This window comes from Thermobia domestica, chromosome 4 (assembly GCF_964235325.1).
Source record: "Thermobia domestica chromosome 4, izTheDome1.hap1.1, whole genome shotgun sequence".
Taxonomy (NCBI): Eukaryota; Metazoa; Arthropoda; class Insecta; order Zygentoma; family Lepismatidae; genus Thermobia; species Thermobia domestica.
The window spans coordinates 262929291-262946070 of NC_137457.1; the positions used below are offsets into that span (position 1 = coordinate 262929291).

General features: G+C 37.3%; 1 protein-coding gene across 1 annotated transcript; it reads right to left on the reverse strand.

Moving 5' to 3' along the window:
• Window positions 1-15914: 15914 nt before the first annotated feature.
• On the reverse strand, window positions 15915-16424 carry LOC145683115 (uncharacterized). Its single transcript, XM_081754476.1, has one exon. It carries the CDS (start codon window positions 16422-16424, stop codon window positions 15915-15917), a length of 510 nt encoding a protein of 169 aa, XP_081610602.1.
• Window positions 16425-16780: the final 356 nt, after the last annotated feature.

Genomic DNA, 16780 nt, shown 5'->3' on the forward strand with positions numbered 1-16780 from the left:
TATTACTAGTTCATTTGAGTGTTTGAGAACTTACCGAATACTGCTTGTTGCCACTAATTTGCATCTTACTGATTCACTTATTTATTTTTCTTCCTTTTTTGAGCTTTTACACCACTCTTTATTAAGAACCGTTTAATTTCGTTTCATTTTCACACTACCTTTATCCATTATGTTGCGCCATCTTTTCACCTCTTTATATATCATTCTACTTCTGCCTGATAAAAACTACCTACACAATTTACCTCGACTTTGTTTCCGTTAGCCGTCTCAGATGCCAACTATCTACCATCTTAGAGTTCCGGTGGCTGAGATTCAGGACTGCCGACCCCTTCTTACCATCTGTTTGTAGAAACACCGAAAATTACCCATTTTGGCAAGGAAATGGAGTGACGGAGAGTATAGAAACTGGTTGGTATCGGTTATCGAACCAGTGGCCTATACAGAATATGTGGTATAGTAATCACTAGTCATTTGTTCTACCAACACGTCGGAGATTTCTTCAAAGGAACTATGGTTTTAACTTATTATCGTCACATTTTTGTGAATAATATTCCCTTATCGTACACATACATGTGAACCTACGACATTTAGAGATGTCATTGAATTTTCCACGCGAAGGTCAACCACAGTCACAAACTCAGTGTCAATATTTCAGAGTTACGATTTATATTTCAAGACGACGATGTAGTGCAGTGTGAATGTATTAAGGGCGTTTTCTGGATTTTAGTAGTCTCCTCACTCACAGACAACTTAGTACTCAGTTGTAAACGCTGCATAAAAATTTTCACAGAAAAAGTGCACAAGATTTCACAATTCTCTGGTATTTCGGAATTGTTTTTACAAAACAGTTCCCAGCAATGACGTTTTTCTCTTAAGGAATAGTTCTTAGATGAGAGGGTCTATAATGGACTTAGCGTAGGAATTTCAGAAATTACTGATGAAAAGCAGCAGACATTACGGAAGATTTACTTTCTGTACGGATACAAGGCTAGTACTATTTTTATCAACAAATATGTATTCTATGACATTCATCAGCGAGTAGAAAAAGTACTTTGACCATTCAGGTTTTTATGGATTAAATTGTAATCCTTCTGGTGTAGAATTTCATCGTACAAAAACAATATATTTCTGGTAGCTCATCCCGCTTAACAAATTGCTTATTAAGTCGTACTGAAGCATGAATACTTATGAAAATTGGAATATTTACCAGAGTTTGAAAAATCCACTCGCCTACTCGCCAGGGGCGAGTAATTATTTACATTTGCCAAGTAAAGTCAGATCAATCAAAAACGTGAATTCAAGAATAAATAACAAATGTCACTTCTTTTATTTGTAAGAGACATGCCAATAAACAAAATAAAATATATATTAATACGTTTACTGTGTTGCAAAGTGATCTTTGTTTATTTGTATAAACACTGTAGCTGAAAAATGGTCTGCCTAGTGGAGTTTTTGGCTGGCGAGTACTTGCAAGCAAGATTTTTCAAGCCCTGACTGTTATTATTGTTATTCTTAACAGGTTCAAGACCAAATATCGCCTAAAAACCCATTTAGATATTCATCAAGGTCAAACATACAAGTGTCCACAGTGTGGTCTTCAGCTTTCCTCCCGAAGGACACTCTCCACCCATTTATTGGTCCACAAAAACAAGCGTCCTCATAAGTGTTCTTTCTGTGATAAAGCATTTCGTAGATCCAACCATTTAAAGGTAAGAAAAAAAAAGTAGTTTGTTACTTGTAACATAGCATCCTCAAAATTACTAATATTGACATTTAATAACACTAAGCAACAATGAGAAAAAACTCTTTTGTTTCCATAATTTTATATGTATTTCCAACTCTCGAATTCGAAAATGATGATAAGAACATCGTATTACCCACTACTTTTGCTGAAATCTCATAAATCTCTATCATCAATATAATACAGATCATATTGAGCAGCATATTAGCAAAGCTTTGCCTCCAGCTTTTGTTACTTGTACCCTTACAACATATAGACGTCAATGCACTTGAAAAACAGGATGAAAATCGTAAAATACTTCTTAAATACAAATATCATGAATAAATAATATGTAATGATTTGAAAGTGTTGGGTGTGTAGGTCAGCAATCTGGATATATGAAATTCCCATGTTCTATGTGAGAAAGGAATAGTCGAACCCAAGAAAAAGCATTGGGAAGAAAAGCAATGCTCACGAAGGAAAAATTGTGAGAATAGGGAACAAGAATATCAAGTATGAAGAACTTGAAGAAAGAGATAAAATTTTCCTGTGAGATATTGAGAAACTGATGGTAAACGATGACGTCCAAAGAGCAATGAATAATATACGAGAGGCCTGATCTGACATGCTGACGAAGTTCAAAATCACGGAATGTTCAATGCGTGTGAAACTGCACTCCAAATGAACTCACCTAGACTTTTCCCTAAACATCTTGGTGCTGTAAGCGAAGAGTAAATGGAGTGCTTCCACTAGGATATCAAGGATATTAAACAACGATATCAGCGGAGGGGGGAACATTCGCATTATAAAGGACTAGTTCTGGATGTCTCTCTGGGTAAGTCACATGAGAAAAACAGCAAGATTCTCACCATTACAAGCAAGAGAACACAAGTAATAGAGTACACTACAAACTGTATTGTTCCTTTGCATTCATACAAACTTAATTTGTACAAAGTAAACGCATACATTATTTGCAACATTTTTTTTATCCTGGTAAACTCACTCACTCTCATTTTCCCTGTCATTTAGCGCCATACTGTATATATATATATACAGTATGGCGCTAAATTCTTTGTACAAAAGGAGAGAAGTGATTCCTCAGAGTAAAACAAAGAAAAAGTTTCCATAAATATAGAGTGAAAACCGCGTCGTTTACGTGTTATAGGCTGCCGAAATCGAGGGAAAACAAACTTTAGAGTTAAATATTGGAAAAACTACTGAGCGTAGACGTGATGTGGCATGATATCGTCAAAGGATCCTAACTTGCTCTATCCAAATTTGCAGTTTTCAAACTTGTGCAATGGCAGCGCAACGGATTCCCCAAAGGACGTTAGGGATTCCGGACATTTTATGGCGTAAATTAAGTGGACAAGAGCATGTAAAGGATGTCTCACTGTCTGCAAACAATACTATGTGGCAGGTCAGTACCCATACACGCAGATTAAAAGATGGCGGATGAGGTAATAATCACTGTGTGTGGTTGCATACCTCTTCAGAGAAGTACTAGTAAAAACATTGTACAAAAATTCACTGGAAACGTCACATCAGTACAATGTAAAAATACGTACAATAGAAGCCGGTAGGGAACAGAAAATAAAGAAATTCCGATTGCTGATCCGCTCATATAAATGATACGGCAACGCTTCTGATTTTACTACTACAGGAATTGAACAAGAACTACTATTAACCCACAAAAACTCAAACGTAGTTCAAGTAAGAATTTTTGAACAAAAATTTCATGGTTCACTAAGTGAGGGCCTTAGATAACAGAAATGTCGAAAAATATGTTTTCGAGTGAATTAGAAATCCAATTATGACACCTGCGACACAGCGAGAAACAAACGTAGTTTATAACCTTAATTTAGTACATGAACAATTACTACTTTACTAGAGTAATTATTGATCTTTCTAGACACAGGGAAATTAAATTATTAGGGATTTAAATACTTACTTATCAGAAGAATAAATAAAATATATCCGGAAGCTGAAAGCCGCTCGAGAACTCCATGAGCCACATGCACCTACTGACAAGAAAAGCTGAATAAAATTGCTAAAGTCTGAAGAAAAGGAACGAAACAAAGCTTGCTACAAAGGTTTTATGTGTGGCTTGTAAAGTATTGGTATTTGTGTAAAAAGTTTAAACTAACCATATAAGGTGAATAGAAAATCAATGCGACACCTGTGATACGCCTGGAGATTTGTGGGTTAAAAGACAAATAAAGAACGCGTAATAATAATAATAATAATAATAATAATAATAATAATAATAATAATAATAATAATAATAATAATAATACACATAACTGTTTAAGCACATTCATTTCGATTAGTATATCACATAAATGCGACTACCGTACGTTGTTTTTTTCAATCAATGTTCTAAACTGACGGACGTGAAACAAAATATACGTTCCACTTGCGATATTTGTTGTAACAGGGTCTGATATTTCTAGTCCCAAGTCGTATAACGGAACTGCATTCCGAAGCGAGTTGTAGGGAGCAAGATACAGAGGAGAGTGTTTGTTGAAATGAAAAGAGGATGGTTGTCAGAACTTCACTACAAAAGGCGTTCAAAGTGTCGACCCTCCACTTCAGTGCAAAGGTTACAGCGGCGGCGAAGGAAATGGCGGATGTGTTGAAACACTTCTGGCGTTCCCCTAATGCTACAGGCAGCAGCAACAATTCGAGCAGCCAAATCCTCCTCTGGTTGTACAGGAGTAGCATAGACTAGTTGTTTCATTGGCCCCAGAAAAATAAGGGGTTAAGTTCTGGTGAGCGAGGTGGCCAAGATACTGGCCCTTCTCTGCCGATTTATTTGTTCGGAAAAGATGCGTTGAGAAAATTTCGCACCTCCGTAGCGAAATGTGCTAGAGCACCGTCGTGCATAAACCACATGTTTCGAACAACCAGGGCACAATCTCTAATAGTTCAGGCAGAACCTCTTCAAAAAATATGCGATACTCCCACCCGGTCCGATGAGATAATTATCAACGATTCCTTCCCACATATTCACAGAACACCGTTCTTGATGGGCACGAGTTGACATTCCGTGTGGATTTGTCTCAGATCACAAATGTTTGTGAGTATTGAACACTGCATCACGGGAAAATGTAGCTTCATCTATGAAGAGAACACGAGACATGAAGCAAGGTGTATTAGCATGCCGTTCGCGTAGCTACTGGACAAACTGATTAATGTGGAATCCGAACCACATGAGCTCCCGTCGGGAATCGAATCCCGGTCTCCCACGTCAAAGGCACATACGCTAAGCTCGAAAAGATACTGGAAAGATGACACTCGAGTATGTACAATTGAAACACAAATAAAATGAAAATAAAATGAACGACAGTAGCAGTAGTAACAGATCGCCATTAAAAGCGATGTGATGTCATTAATATTCCAGATCAGCAATCAGATTTTTTCCTTTTATGTTATCTATCGGCTTGCACGTATTTTTACATTGTACTGACGTGACGTTTCCAGTGAATTTTTGTACAACGTTTTTACTGGTACTTCTTTGAGGAGGTATGCAACCACGCACAGTGATTTTACCTCATCCGCCATCTTTTAATCTGTGTGTATGAGTACTGACCTGCAACGTAGTATTATTTCCAGACAGTGAGACGTCCTTTACATGCTCTTGTCCACTTAATTTACGTCGTAAGATGTCCGGAATCCCTAACGTCTTGTGGGGAATCCCTTGCGCCACCGTTGCACAAATCTGAAAACTGCAAATTTGGATAGAGCAGGTTAGGATCCTTTGACAATATCATGCCACATCACGTCTACGCTCAGTAGTGTGTGCAATATTTAACTCTAAAGTTTGTTTTTCCATACTTTCGGCAGCCCATAGCACGTAAACGACGCGGTTTTCGCCTTATGTTTATTGGAACTTTTTTGTTTGTTATATTCTCAGGAATCACTCATCTTCTTTTGTACAACGAATTTAGTGTCACATTGTGTATATATATATATATATATATATATATATATATATATATAATGTTATTGTACAAATTAGTGTAAATAAGGCATGCCAAATGAGTGAAAACAGTGAACGCTGACGAAAGACTAACATGATTTTGTATTGACCTATATAGTAAGTCATAATTGTGTTAACATTTAAACAGTGAAAAGATTTAATTATAAAAGCTACATCAAATGCACAAGATGTGTACAAAAGAACTGCAACTAGTTCACCATTTGTTGGACACACAAAATCCAGCGAAAATAGCAACATTTGAAGTTCAGACACATATTTCGTGGGTTATAGATAATACCACATTTTGTATTTTCTGCTTCAGTTGATTTATATGACGAACTTTCTTCTTGCCGTACACGCGCTCATTCACCATACCACATGATCAAAAATTACAGGGAGGCGAATCAGGAGACTTTAGAAGCTATGGGTTGAACGAGATAAACTTGAACAGTGTTTATTAATCTGTTGAAGAAAAAAATATCAATTGGATATGAAGTGAAAGTTCATCATTACTGTTGCAGCATCTGTAAATACACTTCTGATGTTACTGTTGAAGTGTCAAAAAAGTAGTGCCCAAGGACACCAGCAGTGGTTACAGAGCACCACACATTATCCTTTCAAGAGTTAACGTTCATGTTTCCGAGTCGCGTGAATGTTTTCCGTACTCCCAGAAAATGGCATTATGTCAGTTAACCACTAGTTGTGTAAAATGTGGCTTCATCAGTGAATATCTTCAAATTCTGGTTGCAATTCGATTAAAATCTGGCAACATTCCACACTAACACACTTTGCGACGCTGTTGAAGGTTGGGCAACCTAGATGTGATAGGATTGCATCCCGAGGTTTGTTGTCAAGATTCGCTACATTTTATCCTTCGTTTCAAAATGTATTGTGTGGTCAATTTAATTGGATTTTACGCTATGGCTTTCGCCACAACTGCAATCTTCATTTTACTTCTGCCTTTTGTTGGCCATCCTGCTTTCTTTTAGAAGCTGTCTGCTAGAGAGCCAGTCATCAAATATTTATCGGAAATACTATATATCGTTAATCGGCTTGGTAGATCTCGTATTACAAATCAATCTGCAAACTTTTTACGATCTAAAGTCAGTGAACATACTCTTCCATCAAGCTCGCACGCACTTTTTCTTTTCTCTGATGCTACCTGCAAAAATGGAAATAATGCATTAATTTTAATATAATTTTGACTTATATATATATATATATGAATAACACATTCGTGTTACCGTATTTTATAACTTGTTCAATGTAAGGATTAAGGATTTTTTTTTTCAGAAAGTAGGAAGAAGGTTTCTTTGTGTGTAATATTTCTTCAAATGTTATTTATGAGTGAAATAGTTAATATTTTTGTCTTCTTTACAGTATCACGAGAGTACTCATAGCAAAAGTCGCCCGTATGCTTGTCAGTTCTGTTCAAAAAGCTTCTCTAACACTATTAACTTGAATGCTCACCAGCGACGGATGCATGACGAGGAGTTGAAAGTAATGAGGATGGATCAAACCACATCTAGCGTAGAAAGTAACAATAAGACATCATCTTCATCTACAACGTTGGAAAATGCCGAAGTGGTAGCTACAAGTTTTGATGGTGATAGGAAAATGGATCAGAATATTGTAATGCAAGAAGGAGCTAATGGTAAGGTGACATTTCCAGAAGATTCGAACTTCAGTGACTCATTCCGTTTACAACTTGCTGCCTCGTAACAAGAACTCCACTATTACTATTATAACTAACAAATATTAGGACTTATTAAAAAGATGCCTCGATGGTCATAACTTTTTATTTATTTTGTTACTATACGTACTTTAGCTAATTAACTGATCCAAGAGCTTCAGGAAAAGGAAAGATCATGGCGCCGAAATAAAAAAGCGCGTCCTGAATTGATACCTGTTTCAAACTAGTGTAGCTAGGATTGTTATTTTCCATCTTTCGCTTTATACCATTATCCTTTCTTTGTTGTGTGTTCAAAAATCTCTTATACTGTTCTTCAATTTTGACTTTACAGGTATCCAAATTTGCGAGCCCCGCTCAATTATGCTCGAGTTCACTAATTGAGCGCCAGTCCATTTGAACGCGAGCTTGGTAAGTTTATAGCGACCAACAGTCCAAGTCTGATTTAGTACGAGCTTCAATGAAATTAATGAACTCGAGCCTGATATTTTTAGTGAGTTCAAGATCGGGAGAAATCTTTCAGTTTAACGTCCCACAATTATGCGCATTAGGCTAAGGAAGATGATTAAAGCAAGTGAATGATGATGGAAGAATTTGCGGAATGAGAGCGTAGTAAGAAGCGGGAGTGCTCCCAGAAAATCCAGTGCGTGATGATGTCCACAAAGTTATTTGGCCAAGGATCAAACTTGAGACCCCACGTACCCGAGGTAAGCGCTCTACCACTGAGTCGCCGTGCCCACCTTCAAGATCGGGAGAGCGTGTGTTTCACTGAGCATAACGAACTTGAGATAGCGTTAATGTCATTAAGATTCCTGAGCGCGAGCCTTATTGAGAATAGTGAGCCTGAGCCCGAAGGAGTCTGGTTTCAAAAGGCCATCGACTTTATGTATCCCACTTGTACTTACCCTTCAAGTAACATCATTCGCCCACCTTAGACATCTTGACCTTTTTATAATCAATGATCTAGAGCTATTGCGAACGACTTTTTTTGTGAACCCTTAGTCACAGTTTCCAAAAGTCCGGTAGATATCAAGAAACTTTCCGAAAGTGTCCATACAACAGGCAAAACCATGCTTTTATACATTTTCTTTTGTACTTTCTTTAATCTACTATCTACTACATAACCGATTAAGCATTCTCTATTGTGCCGTCGACTACGAATGTAGTTTATACCTTGTTGCAACGGCACAAGTGGTAGCACACTCCCACCATCTGTATATCTATACAGTAATTACTTGGGAAGCAACAACAAGGTAACTCAGTGTGGAGTTTTGCCACGTGATGTCGCTGGCATCCGATTGCTAGCAAACAAAAGATTATTTATCAAATTTTGTAGTAATTATCATTGTTGTGATTTTCTATTCATATTCAAATAACTGACCAAGTTAAAAGCAAAAGATTTTCAACATTAAATTAGTTTTAAATGCGTTTCATTCAGAAGTTTCCTAGCATAGTTAATTAGAATTTAGTGTATACTCGAATTGCATCGAACGAGCGAGCCGTCGAAGGCAGTAATAGGGCGCCGTCCAGAGGATTGCCTTTGGTAACTATACATGCATTTTTTTTTTCAGCATGTGCCTACTAGTCTGGAAGCATGAAAAAGTCAGGAAATTTATAAATTTGTGGAAATGTTAGGAAATTTTCTATATATTTTTAAATTGTAATGTTAGGTTAAATTTATACTGCAACATCTTAATCAATGTTTTACTACAACAAAACAGGTTTCAGAGCGATCCTCCCAGCGTTTCAATTTACTTTTGCTAAACAAGTTTACTTGGGACTTCTTTAATAATATAAATCTCAGGGTTCCCACTCGTCCTGGAAAACCTGGAAATGTCCTTAAATTGATTTTGCCCTGGAAACATCGTGGAAACGTCCTTGAAAAATGCATTTCTGTCCTTGAAATTTACAGAAATACTGAATGTCAGATTTTTCATAATTATAATGAAGATTCAATTGATTGATATTTTTGTTTGCTATTTCTGTTTTTGTGCTGAATAATAATTTTTCATGATCCTGCATGTGGGTGGGTGGTGGGCTTTCTTTCTCCCAACAGGGTGGTTGGCGGGAAGAACTCTTCTTTCATCAACTAGTCTGTCAACCCATTCTTGGATGCTGTCTTCACTAGCTCTATCCTCCAGAAACTGTGCCTTTGTACCAGTATCAGTCCTCCATGCTCAGTCTATTTTCAGTCTAATTATATCTGTCACGCTGTCACGCAATGAAGATGCCATGTACGAAAGATAGATTTTTGTTGTTTGTAAATTTGTTCGGTGCACAATTAAAATGTCATGCAGAAAAAATGAGAATACATGTGCTGGATGTGGGTGGATCGGGTGGCTATAAGGGAAATTGGAGGCCACTGAAAAAGAAAAAAAAAAAAAAAACATTGCATTACGCTCCGCTTTGTGTATTTAATAATTGTGCATTAATACTGTATTTGCTTTAGTATTCACTGCATAAGCTACTGTACTTTTCATTTCACTGTTATGAGTTTTGAACCTAAAGTTGCAACTCTGTTATACTTTCCTGTATTGAAGTCCTAGAAAATTGGTGATTTGTCTTGGAAATTATTTTGGGAAGGAGAGGGGGAACCCTAAAACCTACTAATAGTTTTCCTTTTTAAGAAATATTTTTAAGATGTTAGTCTCTAATTTCAAGTAGGTAATTTCTTGAAATATGAAAAGTATTGGTAGAAAACATGTAAAGAAGACTTCTCTCAATTTACTGTGGTGTGTGTATTTTTAGGTGGTTATTCTGTGGAAAGAAAACAGCATTTTAAACTAATATTTACAAGTAAAGAAACTGCCGTTCAATGTAATTATCTATATCTTTGAATTCGAGGGTCAGTGAAATTTGTATGTATTTGCAAACCTTGTCGACAATTGGTGGGCGTCTAAGCTTTCAAGGAGGGAATGACAGGCCTTTTATGTATACTCTTTCTTTGCTTTATTGGGGGCCGAGGTGGCTCAGTGGTAGAGCGTTCACATCTGGTGCTTGGGGCCCTGAGTTCGATCCCAGCCCTCGCCAAGTGAACTTTGTGGTGGGCAAACACCGTGTGTGTAGGTCTTCTCTGGGTTCTCCCGTTTCCTCCCACTTTCTTCATTCCACCATTTCATTCATTATTCATCATCACCGTCTCCTTTAGCCTAACCGGCAAAACCGTGGGACGTAAAACTCAAAGATTTCATTTCATTTCATTTTCCTTTGCTTTATTTGTACAGTATACGTAATATGCCCAGTCATGTGACACCTGCCACAGACATGGTGTGTATCAACAAAAGCAGACTACACTTCACTTGGTATTACATGTCACTGAAGAAAGAAATCATTTATATTAGCGTCAGTGCCAAAGATTCAACGGGAGACCCGAAGATCACTTTTAAAAGGAGCAGCAACAAGCACCTCAGCGTTAGTCTGGCCTCGGATTGACCGTACTCAATTTCTACACTTGTCGACTGCACTGTGCCGTGGAGTATTCCTAACCTAACTACTACTTTGGTTGCCTGCACTTGGCCGTGGAGCGCCCTAATAAACGTGAACCATACAAATAGAAAAGAAAGAAATTAGAGACTCAGCTGCATCTCCGGATGCTCTTTTTACAAATCGTATTATAGTTTTTTGTAATAAAATATGACCGACCTTTGTGGGTTTATCGTAAATAAACTACATTTTATCTCTCTCTCTCTCTTTTGCTTCACTTGCTCCAAACTTTGGTTTCGTGGCTTCCAGCGCCCACAAGAGGTCGTCACAAACCATACAAGCAGTCACCGTCTCCATCGACCGCTGGAAAGATACCGGGGGAGAGAAGAGTGCTTGCCCTAAAGATGGATGAACAAAACAAAGTAAATAATCTATAAACTGTTACAACGCCTTGTAAAGCTACATGCAATCACGGCTAAGAATTAAACATGAGATTAAAATTATGAGTACTATGTATTGTAATCAAACAAACAACATACAATAAGTAAACTACAAACAAATTATATATTTAACAACCTGAGCGCTCAAAAGCAATTACTTTACTTTTTATTTTCTTAAAATCATTTACTTCGATCAGGTGGCTTTTTCGACTTCTAAGAATGATTCTTTCTTAATTCTACTTACAGTTTGCGCTAGCGGCATGAAATGAGAGTAGGGAATAATTTATAACACTCGCGTTTCACCGCGCACTACGCAAGGAGGGTAGGGATTCAGTCAGCCGCAGTTTCCTCTTCTGGGCCGTCCTTTCCACAGCAATCTAGTTCTCAAATCCAATCCAGTAGTTCATATATCATACGAAAGAAAGCATCCAACAATCATGCTGCTCACAATAGGATCATCGTTTAGAAGTGCTCCTGCCAAGATTCGTTGACTGCATCGAAGTACGTTGAAAACTAACTTGCTAGCCCTTTATCTTTTCGGCTACAACAACTCATAAAATCACAAAATGAATTTAGATTCAAGGCTCGTTCTATAATTACACAACACCGACACTTGGTTCCTTTTACTTCAACTTTTTAGGAACAGCAACGGGCACAAAGCTCTGGGAACTTAAAATCAGGTCGACGGGCTGGATGCGAGCCCGTGTAAAAGCCTACTCTACGTGCAGGACGCATGACAGGTGCGAAGGCACCCCTGCCTAACCGAGTCTCTTCAATAGACTGACTTGCTTTCTTCGCCAACCTCTTATGCTGCTTTTCCAAAGGGAAAATCCCGGTTTTAACTTAAAACGCAACCAACTGATGCAATGACTAAATTTAGCGATGAGACTTCTTGCTGGAATGTTCTGTGGAGCGATTCTTCTTTCTTTTTAACCATAAAAGGACTGCTGGGCGATTCGATCGAAGTTAATTGCTCACACACACATTCAAACATATATGTATATGCTTGAGAAGACTGAGAGTTCTTGGAAAATTTCCATACGAGACCTGTTCATTAATTTTGAATTTCACACTACATAGATTGTCTTCTCTTCATTAACACAAATAATGACCGCCAAAAAATCCGTAATAACCTATGGCGCCCACAGGGCTCCGAGCAAATTGATACAATTTGCGATGAGAATCCTGGCCGTCGAAGGGTTAATGGTCCAGGTCGAAATGTCACTGGAAAAATCGCTGTATTGTGGAACACCCTGTATATAAATCTAGTGTCACTGGGGACTCACTGTGAAAATTCGGTGTCCTGTCACGGTCGCCATTTCGGGTGTAATCGTTATTTACGTCGTGGTTCGGAATAATTTTTTATTTCTCATATATTCCCCCGTTTCTTAGTTGTGATTCCCAGTTACGCCATGACGAATACGATTACTGCCCATGCCTACAGTTTCAACTTACGATGACTGGGAGCATGGCAAATGAAAATGTAAGCAACGTAAAGTTTGTTGTTAAGCTACACGTATAAAGAAAATTAAGTATTAAACATATCACGAATGATAAAATCACTTTTCGATAAAAGAAATATAATATTATTATATCAGCATAAATATTACATGCATTCACACTTCCAATATATACACAATTAACAATTTAGTACTAATGACACGATGGTGGCGTGGCTTTAATAATAAATAATGTGGTGGCTTAAAATGTTAGTAAACTCACTTGTTTCTTCGGCTAGCCTGTTGATGTTGCGCCTTCGATGTCCTGTATTCGAGTATATGCACTATTTCTGAAGCTGAAGTTCCAAGGTTGAGTCCCAATCGTTTCTTCTTCACTAAGTATTCCGGGTAACGCTATGCGTGTGTTATCAACTTCATAACCTCAATCAAATCGTGTTTAAAAGCTCAGCTTGCATTCACAATAATAAAAGATACTCCAATTGATTAGTGGTATGACAATGTTCTCGTGAATAACTTTTACGTTTAACTTCCAACACTAATTAATAAACTGTTAAACTGATAGTGCAGGCCTCTTCATCACAAACAAGCTGCAAGTCAATTTAACGGGCTACATTCTAAGCAGCAAGGTACGCTGCTCTTCGGAGAAGGGCGCGCTACGACGCGAAAACTGGGAGTAAGTAGGCTCCCTCAAACTGTCCACAGCAGACTGAATGCTTTTTCCAATTCACTCTTGTATACATGTTCGCGGGGCCGGAGCTTTCCGGTGATGACGTATGATAACAGGTCCACACTCTTTGGCTGAAGAAGTGCGGACATTTTAAATAATCAAATCAGCGTTGAGCAATGACAAGAAGTAAAGTGTTTTTGCGACTTGCCCGTTTTTTCCGAACTGAGAGCGTTCACAAAGGAAGTCATTGTCTCTGCGTCTTATGTCCATATTTGGTTACGAAATCTAACGGAAGTCTACTAACACAGATGAAAAGACATTCCAAAGCGATGAGAAGAGAGTTTCTAGAACATTTGGATCTATACGAGGGTTGGTTAATAAAGTTCAGAATAAATCTATTTTCTCAATGTTTCTTTTAAATCGCAAAAATGAGCTATAGGACGGTGACAAAAAGGTGGCGAACAAAAGCACATTCACTGCTTTATTACCCCGGTATCACAGAACATTACGTGGTGGAGAGCGACCAGTTTTAGGATAGGACATTTGTACTCGGACATATCAATTAGGAGCATTTATTTATTTATTTGTCATCAACACAACAGGCATAAGCCCACTTAGTTACATAATACATTTACAATAGTTTTCTTAAACATTGAGTTCATATTGCAGATGTCAATTTCTTTGTGTTTGATACATATTTTGTTATAAGTAAAACAATTCTCCAAATTGTTGATTTCAATAATACGTTGGTCCTTGCTTTTTTCCAATAAAACAGACCAGAGTTATTACGTAGCACAAGTTTTAAGTGTCGGGACATGAAAATTTAATGTTGATATGAGATCCGTACAATTAAATTCGTTTTGTGCTATTTTATGGAGAAAAGTCATATCTGTCACATTTCGCCTTTGTTCAAGTGTAGGGATACAGAAGTTGTCTATTAATGTTAGATAATTTTCATAATATGGATAGATTCCAGTTGTCTTGTACGTCAAGTATTTGATAAATTTAGATTGGACCTTTTCCAGTTGGTGTCTGTATTGTTGTTGTGATGGGTTCCAGATCACAGCAGCATATTCCAGTTTTGATCGGACATAGGCATAATACATTTTTGTTAGTGTAGTAATATTGTTAAGTTCCTTTCTCTAATTATGAACCCTAACACTTTCAGAGATTCATTAACTATGTTCTCTATATGGTTATTAAATGTCAGTTTCGTATCAAATATAACTCCAAGATTTTTGATGAATTTAATCTATTTAGTAAGATCTGATTCATTGAGTAATCAAACTCTATTTGACTTTTGTTTCTGGTAAACGATAAAATGTTACATTTGTTTATGTTTAAATAAAGTTTAAGAGAACACCAGTTAGCAATATTTTCCATGTCAGGTTGAAAATCGAGACAGTCATGGATGGTCTTTATCCTACCGTATATTTTGAGGTCATCAGCAAAAAGCAATTTGTTACTTAATAATATATGATCACGAAGATCGTTAATGAATAATATGAACAATAACGGACCTAGATTAGAGCCCTATACGCAATATAATCATATGATTTATATTCTTTGTAGATAACAGTTTGTTTTCGATTATTTAAATATGATGAAAAGAACTTGATCAAGGGAGAAGAGAAATTATATTCACCTGGCTTATGTAATAGTACCTTGTGATTGACTCTGTCAAATGCCTTTTCAAAATCTATATGTATTACATCAACCTGACATCCTACATCTAACGAATTTGCTATAAAGTCTGTGGTAAGTGCAATGTTTGTTGTTGATTTGTGTGGGATAAAGCCATGCTGATATGGTGAGATTACGGGTTGGATGTGGTCAGTTATCCGTCGGTATAGGATTTGTTCAAATATCTTTGCAAAAGCAGGTAAAATTGATATAGTCTGGTAGTTATTTATTTCGTGTTTATCAGTGGTTTTTGGTATTGGGCAAACTATAGATGATTTCCATTTATCCGGAAAACGCATGTTTTTAAAGCGTACAACCCTTTATGATATATGGAGATATTCCATCGGGGCCAACAGCAGTTCTGGGCTTTAATTTTTTGATTGCCATTTCTACTTCAGATTAAGTGATTTCCTCAATGGTAAGTGACTCTAGTTTGTTACTTACATAGGTTAATGAATCGTTCGTAGGAATGTCAGTGACACCTGTATCTGGCACATATACTGACGAGAAATACTGTGCAAAAGCATTGGCTATTTCATCATTATGATAAAGTTCGCGTCCCTCATAATTTAATTTCCACTCGAATCTGCGCTTCAAGGTCACAACATAGTCTCCCCACACGGTCACCTATTTCCCTCCAAACACAACATACACAAACAGTGTTGTCAGGGGAACTGTTTAATAGCGAGAAGAAGAAAGTTTTGACTCGTAATAATATAATGATAAAGCAGGTGTTTAAACCCAACAACTATGAAAGTAACTAACTTTAAGTAACTAAATAAGAGATCAACTTACCAAATACAGGAGTATAAATGTTATAGCAAAATATCTTCATTTTCTTCGCAATATTCATCTGCACTCTGTATCCGTACTATCGTCTTCGCTTTCATCTCGCAGATGAACAATAATTCTTTCAATTTGTTCGTCTCGCAATCCTTCTTTTATGAAGTCTTCATCTTGCAGAGTTTCTGCATGACAAACACAGTTTTTCCAGTCTTCCACAGTCACTCGATTGATGGCATCTTCAAGTAATTTTCGTACGTCTCTGATTTTAAAAGTACTGTTTTTATCGGCCACCTCACTTTTTATTTGGGCCCATATGAGTTCTGTTGCATTATATTGGCAATGGTACGGTGGCAGCCGTACTACTTCATGTCTCATTTCCAAAGCCAATTGGTCAAGTTCATATTTCCTAAGGTCATCACTGTGTTGCTTAACGATAGACAGTAATTCTGCATTTGTATGTGACGGATTATGAGGTATATTATTTCTTTTCAACCACGACACAATGTCCGCTTTTCTGGAGTTAGTGGTGGGAATTTCATCTACAAGCATCGAATGATAACTTGCATTATCCATCACTATCACGCACCCTTCTTCCAAACCCCTAAGGAGGTCTGTGAACTATTCTCTGAACAAATTGCTGTTCATTTCATGATGATAGTCACCTGACTTTTTTTTGACTGAAAGACTAAACCCGCTCCTTCTATAAACCCATGCTTTGCTGAACCTGCATGACACAATTAATCAAGACCCTTTTCCAACAGGAACCTTTAGGCCACCATTTCTTTAGAATCCTGCCAAATAAATTCTCTGGCATGATTCTGGTTAACCCATGTTTCATCTAGGTATACAATAGGACGTGGATATTTTCTTTTCTGATGGCAGTTATTTTCCTTTAAAACGCAGCCCGTAATGTTACAATGTCTTTCCGC

Excerpts from the sequence above, each read along its gene's own strand:
- LOC145683115 (XM_081754476.1), bottom strand. The coding sequence starts at position 16,424 with ATGGATAATGCAAGTTATCATTCGATGCTTGTAGATGAAATTCCCACC.